Source organism: Apium graveolens, chromosome 7, assembly GCF_009905375.1.
Source record: "Apium graveolens cultivar Ventura chromosome 7, ASM990537v1, whole genome shotgun sequence".
Taxonomy (NCBI): domain Eukaryota; kingdom Viridiplantae; phylum Streptophyta; class Magnoliopsida; order Apiales; family Apiaceae; genus Apium; species Apium graveolens.
Window position 1 is genome coordinate 30,847,645 of NC_133653.1, and position 10,216 is coordinate 30,857,860.

Sequence of the window (10,216 nt, forward strand, 5' to 3'; positions counted from 1 at the left end):
ACTTAGGAGTCCTAAATAGTAGGAAACTGATTCCTTATCCTTTTAGGTCCCCTTGAGGATAATCTATAAGGATTTATATCCTTATCGGGACCCTTCTCAATAGCTGATTTTTGCCTTATTAATTAATTATGAAATTAATTAATAATCAGGGCTTTTGGGCCTTCTTTATTCCATCAGGCCTGATCTGGTCCATCAGGCTTAACCTTTCCGGTCTGAGTATTATATATCTTTTTATTGGGCCTAGCAGCCCACACCTTGCAGTATTTAATCATAATTTATTTATTCCTATCAGTAAACATACTGAACTACGAATTAAATATTATTTTTCGCATGGATTCTGCGGAGGGCTTCGGTTTTTTTAAGATTTAAATTTACGTTTTCGTTGCGTTTATGTGCTAAAAACCCTTCAACTATAGCTAGGATAAGAATCTTAGGAGTAGACCCGGCAATTCGTTCGTGTCGAATACTTCTGTGTCGTGTATTTTCGTGTTTCGTATACTTAAATGTCAAACACAAAACCAACATATTTAGCGTTCTGTACATTCGTGTTCGTGTACTTTCGTTTCGTGTCGTGTATGTCGTGTTAATTGAATATTAATATATATTAAATTTAATATTAATATTAATTAAAATATAATATTTTTAAGTAAAAAATTTCTAAAATATATGAAATATATATATTTAGATCTCAATTCTGGACAATATAATGAAATCATATAATATTTTAAAAATAAATATTCATACATTTATTGTAATTCTACATATATTTATAAAAAATATTAAAATTTAATAACAATATTTATTTATGTCGTATACTTCGTGTCGTGTCGTGTACTCGAAGGTTAAACACAAAATCAAAACTAAATCTCGACCGTATACTTTTGTGTCGTGTACTAAAAATGCAAACACAAATACTAAATTTTCGTGTCATTTCATTTCGTGTAAGTCGTGTCGTGTCAAAAATTGTCGGGTCTACTTGGGAGTGCTCGTTTTGTGAGTTTGGATAAGAGCGTCCAGGGGAGGGAGAACGTGAGGAACTTCTAGTATGAGATCCTGATACCGTTTAAGGGTAATAGGGGAAGTGATAGGCTCCCTGCTGATTTGCAGCCATATGGGCTGTCAAATGATCCATCTTCTGTTGTATATAGTTTTGCTGAGCTTTTAAGTTAATTCTCCCACTGTGTGTAGGAGAATCGCTAGGTGTTTCGAGGAATTTTCGTAAGTGTGGGATTTGTTATCTGACCCGTTACTCATTTTTCAAGTGTTTTGGAATGTGAAAAAGGGTGTCGTTGTGGTGTGGTGTTTAGTATTCGTTGTTTAGATCCCCGGCAGCGCCGTCAAACTGATAGTTGTGATTATGGTTTTTGTTAGGTCCGTAAGAATTATGCTATTTTTTTGGTTGTCTTGTTCTGTCTGTCTGTCTCTTTCTTTGATGTTCCTTTTTCCCCCTATCACTAGTCGGTGATCCCATATGTTAGTAGTTAGGTGACTGTTATAGGCTAGTGGGACACGTGAAATGATTGTAACATAAGGCGAGGACTATAAGGAAAGGGAGAAGAATGACATGATGCATAGATGAGTGACACATGTAAAAGGAAGGGATAGAGGATAAGACCATGAGTAGGCCAATGATGTCTGAAGGCTAGACCTACAGAGACTGGGCTTACGACCATAGATGGCATGGATATGCTCTGGGGGTGTAGACCCTTCAGCTTTCCATGTGTTGTCTGAACGCAACATTATTGCGACTGGAAGAAAATATTCCGGAGGCGTAAGGAAATGTTTTGTAGCCGTATAAGCATATGTCATCGATTACAAAAACTCAACCTTTATATGGGAAGATTTTAATTATTTAAATCGGCGGAGGTAAACCAGATACAATTTAATTCCTTCAAATACTTTAAAATAGTTTGAAATGTATAAAATAAAGTATTAAAAATTAAATAACAACTATAAAATAATAAAATAAAAATACTATGTTAAAAAGAAGTATTAAAAATTAAAATTACAACTACAGTTAAACCTCTTTAAAGTAATACCCTTGGGACCGGGAAAAAATATTACTTTACCGAATTTATTACTTTATCGATATAATAATATTTTATTACTTTATCGATAAAGTAATATTTTATTACTTTACCGAATTTTTATGTTTACGTGGTACAGTATAATATATAATGTACGTATAAAAACTAGAATTAATCACATGCAATGTATTTGATCTAAAATTACTTTTATTATGATTACTTATATCCAAAAACTAGATGCATGCATATTAAAATTGCACCAGATCAGTACATAAAGGTAACATGTGTTGTGTACGTTGTATTGAAACTCAACCATCTAATATTTATTGTAATTCTTAAATAAAAATACATGAAGAGACACCATAATATTAATGATAAGACTTTGTGATTAACTATATAAAATGATAGAATGGTACACTACAGACACATACAATATCAACTTTATTTTACAGTATACACCAATGTCTTCGCATCATCTAAAAGGAGTGAAAAAATCAGCAATCACAGATAAGATAAGGAGTGCTATTTGTGAATATAAAAAGGAGAATCCAGGTGTAAGCCAGAAAGATTTACAAGCATGGGTACATCAAAAATATGACTTAGATATCAGTCAATCAACTATATCAAACACACTCAAGAGAGCCTCGGAATACTTGTCCGACGAGAGGAAACAAAGTGATGTCAAAAAACACAAATCAGCAAAATATCCAGAGTTAGAGAAAGTTTTGTTTGAGTGGTTTCTTCAAAGGCAAGATAAAGTTAATATGTCTGGAGAAATCATTCAAGAAAAAGGAAAGGAGCTAATGAAGAAAATGTATGGGGAAAGTAATTCCGATTTTAGCTTTTCCAGTGGATGGTTAGAACGTTTCAAGGCAAGATATGGAATCAAATCTTATCGGCGTTTTGGTGAAAGTGGTTCAGTGATGATGGAGAACATTGAAAATGCATTGCCAGGCATCCGATCAAAATTGGATCAATTTCAGTTGAAAGATATTTATAACATGGATGAAACGGGATTATTCTATCGACTTGAAGCTGACCATTCACTAGCTACCAAACAGCTAGAGGGCCGCAAAAAAGATAAAGAGAGAATCACTGTAGTTGTGTGTTGCAACGGTGATGGGTCTGACAAAGTTCCACTTTGGATCATTGGTAAGTACGCCAATCCTAGGTGCTTTAAAAATGTGAATATAAACAATCTTAATTGTGTGTATCGTTTTAACAAGAAAGCTTGGATGACTGGCTTGCTTTTTCAAGAATTTGTTACTTGGTTTGATAGTAAAATGAATGGCAGGAAGGTACTTTTGATTGTTGACAATTGTCCTGCTCATCCAAAAATAGTTGAAGGCTTGAGAAATACAGAGTTGTTCTTTCTACCTCCTAACACAACATCTAAGATTCAACCATGCGATGCTGGAATTATTCGAGCATTTAAAGTTCACTATCGGCGTCGTCTATATTCTAGCATGTTGCAAAGTCTTGAAGTTAATGCAACAAATCCTGAAAAAGTTAATATCTTGAATGCTATTAGTTTTGCTAACATGGCTTGGAATATTGATGTGAAAACAACCACAATTGCAAATTGTTTTCGGCATTGCAAGATTCGTTCAGAAGAAAATGATGAACAAGAACTTGGAGAAATAAATGAAGGTGTCGAAGGATTAAATGAAGTTATCTCTAATTTACGATATAGGAATGTGATGGATGTCGAGCATCTCTTAAACTATCCAAACGAGAATGATGCGGTTATGGAATCACCTACGGATGAAGAAATCATTGAGTCGGTAATGAGCACTGATGAAGGGACTGATCCTGAACCCGACGATAGCAATGTCATCCCAAGCGTGTCATCAAAGGAAGCATTTCAAGCACTCACCACTTTGAACAATTACTTGTTACAACACGAGCAAAACATACCAGGAGTTATTTTTGCTTTACATAAAGTCAAGGACAAGATTAATTTCGGCTTTGGTGGAAAGAAGAAACAAGCTACAATAGATTCATATTTTAATAAGAATTAAATTTTGTAATCATATACATTATACAGTATATATATATATATATATAATTATGGAATTATTACTTTACATATTACTTGGGCCCTTAATGACTTTCGAATTTTTTATTATCTTATACTTTTAGCGAGAATATTACTTTACAACATTGGCCCAAGTTGGGACCGATGAAAATTATTACTTAAGCGAGGTTATTACTTTATCGGATATTACTTAATCGAGGTTTAACGGTATAAAATCATAAAATAAAATACTATGTTAATTAGAATATCGGGTAAACGGATCCAATATTGTGACCGCCCTTCTTACCTCCCTATATAAGATCTCTCTCCCTTACCGTCACTCAGCAAGATTTCTCTCCCGCCCCACTAAGAAATTTTCGCTTCTCAATTCTCCTGTAATTAGAATTACCCATGAATTATTGAATTGATTTACTAATTAGTTCAATTGATAATAATTCTTGTAATATTTTAAGCCGTTGATTAAAAAACAAACATGGGGTTAGAGCAAGCTAGGGTTAGTGATGATGAAGATGAATATGAAGGTGGTAACTGTCTTTTCCAATTCTTGTTTGGAAATGTCGATTGTGCTGGTGATGTTGAGATTGATTATTTAGATGACGAGGCCAAGATGCATCTTGGTGCATTGGCTAATAAACTGGGGGCAGATATAAATTTGTTAGAAAGATGTGAACATTTATGTACTGATGTAATTGAACAAGATTGTGATGGAAAGAATGAGGAAGCTGTGGATTATCGCGATATCGGGGAGTTTTACCAAGGGCCTGAGGTTCAAGAGGAGATGGACTATTTAGTGTCAGTGTCTGGTAAGGGTGAGTTTGATGATGAGAATTATGATGAGGAATCCGAATCTGAGGAGGAAAGGGAAAAGGAAATACGAAGTGTTTGCTTATCGGGTGATGGTGATGACATTGTAATGCAAGACTGTTTACAGGGTGATGTAGTGGAGGGTGGTTTTGAAACTCAAGAATGTGATATCGGGGAAGAGGCAGTTAAGAATCGGGATTTGAGTCCCCTTCCGGTATTGTACAAAGAGGACGGAGGAGTTATATTACGTTTTTCTGAGATTTTTGGTGTTCGCAACTGTTTGAAGAAATTAGGGAAGAAGAAGTGTAGGTATTCTGTTTGTAAAGACAAGTACGTGTTGATGGGGAATGCTGATGTCGGTGAAGATGACGAGACGTTTCTTAAGGGATTATGCGAAGGATTTACTTGGAAGTGTGGGACACGTGTAAAATATGAGGATTTAAACATGAAGGAAGGTGAATTAGATAAGGAGACGATTGAATTTGATCAGCATTCTGGAAGAGTGGCTTGTCAAGTTGTTGAGAATAGGAGAGATACTTGTCTTAGTGATGAACCGATGAAAGAAGATGTTGCAATAGATTTAATTTCAGAGAAGGGTATATCCGTCTCCCCGGAATATCACCTTCTTGAGCAGCAGGACTGGGAAGATGGAATCATTTGGGACAATTCTCCAGAATTAAGTGGCCGTTTTGTAGAGACTTTAGAGATCTCTGGACCTGACTCTCGTGCTTTAGTTGTTGAAAATTTAGAGTGTAATATCGAGGAGCCAAATGTCTATCAAGAGCTGCTGATGGAATCTGATGAGATAGATAATGTAAAGTTTCAGTGTAGCTATCCTGTTTCGGTAGAGCCCTTTGGCTCTAGAAACTTTTCTGGTTCTATTTCATCGGAAAGAGAATATCACCCCCAACTTCTGAGGTTAGAGTGTCGGCTTGAAACAGGTCCTGATGGTAAAAAGGATAGCATTACCAGTGAAGATGTGGGGCAGCGTGATGCCATAAGGTCTTATGACAAGGTGACTCGGCTTAATAAAGAGTTATTGGAAGGGTCTTGGTTAGACAAAGTAATTTGGGAATCATATCAATCAACGACGAAGCCAAAGATTATACTTGATCTACAGGATGAGCAAATGCTTTTTGAGATTTTGGATAATAAGGATGGTAAGCATCTTATGCGCCACGCAGGGGCTATGATCATTTCTCGCTCTGTGAAGTTCACCGATGGTAATATCTTAGGGGAGTCGTTTAATATTGCTAATGACAGATTTTACTCAAATAGTAAATCTTCTCAGAAGCTAAAATCACATTCTAAAAAGCGAACTACACATGGTGTCAAAGTTTTGCATTCAATACCAGGACTTAAGTTGCAGACTATGAAAGAAAAGTTAAGCAATAAAGATATCGCCAATTTTCATCGTCCAAAAGCTTTATGGTATCCACATGACAATGAGGTAGTACTCAAGGAACAAGGAATATTACCTATGCAAGGATCAATGAAAATTATACTGAAGAGCTTGGGTGGAAAAGGCAGTAAACTTCATGTTGATGCCGAGGAGACCATTTTTTCTGTTAAAGCCAAAGCCTCCAAAAAGCTAGATTTTAAACCATCAGAGGCAGTGAAGATATTCTATTGTGGGGTAGAACTTGATGACCATAAATCTCTTGCTATGCAAAGTGTTAGGCCCAACTCTACGTTGCATCTTGTTCGTACTAAAATACATACGTTGCGAAGGGCACAAAAAATTCCTGGTGAGAAGAAGTCGTTGCGTCCCCCTGGAGCATTTAAGAGAAAATCTGATCTTTCTGTCAAAGATGGCCATGTTTTCTTAATGGAGTACTGTGAAGAAAGACCTTTACTAATTGGAAATGTTGGGATGGGTGCTAGACTATGCACTTACTACCGTAAATCATCCACTGATGACAGAACTGGAACGTCCTTAAGGAGTGGAAGTACTGATTTGGGGAAGTTTATCACCCTTGAACCATCTGATAAATCTCCATTTCTTGGGGATATAAGAGCTAGTCACAGCCAGTCGTGTATAGAAACCAACATGTATAGGGCTCCCATTTTCCCGCATAAAGTATCACCAACCGACTTTCTACTGGTTCGCTCTGCTAAGGGGAAGCTCTCCATAAGACGAATAGACAGAATTGATGTTGTTGGGCAACAGGAACCACATATTAAGGTAATGACTCCATCTTTCCAGGGTGTTCAGATGTATACTTTGAAAAGGTTATTGGTGTATCTATATCGTGAATTTCGTGCTATGGAAAAATGCTGTTTGCGCCCTTCCATCAGAGTGGATGAGCTCTGTGCCAAATTCCCTAATGTTAATGAAACCTTTCTTCGCAAAAGGTTAAAGCACTGTGCTGACTTTCAAAAGCAATCAAATGGTCTGTTTTTGGTGATGAGAACCAATTTCAGCATTCCGCTGGAAGAGCAGCTGAGAAGGATGGTAGCGCCAGAAGATGTATGTTCCTACGAAAGCATGCAAGCTGGCTTGTACAGGCTCAAACGTTTAGGAATTACCAGGCTGACATCTCCTACAGGTCTTTCTTCAACAATCAATCAGCTTCCAGATGAACCTATTGCTTTGGCTGCTGCATCTCATATTGAGAGAGAACTACAGATAACTCCATGGAACTTAAGTAGCAATTTTGTTGCTTGTAAAAATCAAGGCAGAGACAATATAGAGCGCCTGGAAATCACTGGCATTGGTGATCCTTCTGGGCGGGGCCTAGGATTTAGTTATGTTAGTACTGCCCCAAGGGAACCAATTTTAAGTGCAATTGTGAAGAAAAAAGCAGCTGTCAGTAGATTGAGCTCGACTGTGACAGGAACGGAGGCAGACCTACACAGGTTGAGCATGGATGCTGGTAGAGAGGTTCTTCTTAAATTCAATATCCCTGAAGAGCAGATAGCAAAACTGGCTAGGCGGCATCGAATTGCTATGATTCGCAAGCTTTCAAGTGACCAAACTGCCGCAGGTGTCAAGGTTGACCCAACTACAATCAGTAAATATGCACGTGGGCAGGGAATATCGGTTTTGCAGCTTCAGCAGCAGACGAGGGAGAAGTGTCAGGAAATTTGGGATAGACAAGTTGAAAGTCTTGCTGCTGTTGATGGTGAAGAAAATGAGAGTGACTCTGAAGCAAATAGTTATCTGAATTCTTTTGCCGGGGACCTAGAAAATCTATTAGATGCAGAAGAATTTGAAGGAGGAGAGGAGCATAATTGCGAGTCCAAGCATGATAGTACTGATGGTGTTAAGGAGCTTAAAATGAGAAGGCATCCTTCCCAAGCTCAAGCAGCATTGGAGTTTGAAGATGAGGCTGCTGAAGCAGCAGAATTATGTAGAATGCTTATGGACGATGATGAGGCTGTGTGGAAGAAGAAAAAAAAGATACGGATGAGTGAGCAAAAACTGGGACAGGCTCCGGGGTCACACGGTTTTGAAAGTGTGGAGAGAATCAAGAAGACCAATGCAGGTTTTAAACAAGATACCCCAATTGTTCAGCCTCAAATCACAGCAAAGGATAATGTTAATATAGATTCGATGGAGGATGAAAGGTATCCTAATAAAAAGAGCTTCTCCACAAAGTTGAAGGCAAAGAAAAAGAACGACATTGAAGATTTGGGCTGTGTAAAAAAAGTAAAAATATTAGGAGAAGGAATCATGACTCTGAAGGAAAAGAAATCTGCAAGAGAAACTTTTGTATGTGGTGCTTGCGGTCAGCTTGGTCACATGAGGACCAATAAGAATTGCCCCAAATACGGCAAAGATCCTGAACCCAAGCCTGAAAGTAGAGATCCAGAGAAGGCACCGGCAAAACTTAATTCTTTAGATATTACAGCTGTCCGGCTGCAGAAACCTCTACTACAGAAGAATACATCCAAAAGCCTTTTGGTAGAAACTTCTGAACAAGACAAATCTACTTCGACAGCAAAGATATTAAAGATCAAATGTCGCTCCACTGACAAGCTTCTAGATAAAGCAACTCCAGCCACCTCCCAGATTTCTGATATGCCTACAACCTCAGATACAGATACTGCAAGTAGGCCTACAATTAAAGTTAATAAAATAATTTTTGCTAACAAGACTAGAGATGAAGACACTCAGGTCGAACAGCACAAGCCATTGAGTGTGATGAAACCACCTGTGGAGATGGATAGAGATCAGCCTCGTAAGAAGTTAATAATTAAACGACCAAAAGAACACATTGAACATGCCCCGCCTACAAAGCGTCGTAGAGGGGGAGGGGGAGAAGTTGGCTTGGCAAATATCTTAGAGAATATTGTAGAGATTCTCAAGGCGAAGATACAAATTTCATTCCTGTTTCTAAAACCAGTATTGAGGAAGGAAGCTCCAGACTACCATAGAATTGTGAAGAGACCGATGGATCTTTCTACAATCAAGGACAAAGTGAGAAACTTGGAATACAAGAGCCGCAAAGATTTTAGGCTTGACCTGTGGCAAATTAAGTACAACGCTCACCTTTATAATGATAAGCGTAACCCTGGTATTCCACCGCTTGCAGACCAGCTTTTGGAGCTTTGTGACAACTTATTGATTAAAAATGATGCAAGCTTGACAGATGCCGAAGCTGACATTTAAAGTGGTTAAGATCAAAAACAAAAACCTTAGTAGGATGAAAGGTTGGACGAAAGCGATACAAAGAAAAGAAGATGAAGAAACGGAGCTAAAAGATGACTGTGCAGTAATTAAAGATATAATATGATCCTGGTAAGAACTGGTAACTTGACAGAAATGGTTTGCGGAATTTGTTCGGTAAACTTGTTACCCTGCGGCCCAGCTGCTATGTTTGTATAGAGTTATGCTTTTGTAAATAGGAAAATATTCCTCAGGCTCAGCACCTGGTACTATTGGGATTGTGTATGAATTACTGTTAACATTCTTTAGACCTGGCAATGGCAATGGGCAGTGTTGTGTATAATCTTTCTGTGTCGTGTTCTCCGTTAAAAATCTTAAAATCAAACCGTCCCGAATTTATATCTGTGTACTGTTTGAGTTATATAAACCCATAGCTAATTTATTTGTGTATATTCGTCTAGCATATAAATTATATTCTTTTTTTTTTAATCTAAAATGTTAGAAAATGTAGCTACAAAATTAACTCTAAAAATTCATAACACATTAAAAAAGTGGAAATACTTTGAAAACACGATAACATCTTGCAAGTACAATAAAATACAAGTAATTTAATATTGGTTATATTGTAAATGTTATATATTTAAAATATATATTTATTAATTAGTTATTCCGTATACATTGATTACATATCGTGTGCTTATCAGGCACCAAATTTATACTCTTTATTACTAAGCG

General features: G+C 37.1%; 2 protein-coding genes across 2 annotated transcripts; both read left to right on the forward strand.

Annotated features, from left to right (window-relative positions):
* The first annotated feature begins 2,488 nt into the window (after positions 1-2,488).
* Positions 2,489-4,048, forward strand: LOC141673472 (CENP-B homolog protein 2-like). Its single transcript, XM_074480223.1, has one exon. The coding sequence runs from the start codon at positions 2,489-2,491 to the stop codon at positions 4,046-4,048; it is 1,560 nt and encodes a 519-aa protein (XP_074336324.1).
* Positions 4,049-4,420: 372 nt separating this feature from the next.
* Positions 4,421-9,816, forward strand: LOC141670768 (transcription initiation factor TFIID subunit 1-like). The gene has a single exon (XM_074476759.1). The coding sequence runs from the start codon at positions 4,538-4,540 to the stop codon at positions 9,482-9,484; it is 4,947 nt and encodes a 1,648-aa protein (XP_074332860.1). The 5' UTR covers positions 4,421-4,537; the 3' UTR covers positions 9,485-9,816.
* The last annotated feature ends 400 nt before the right edge of the window (positions 9,817-10,216 follow it).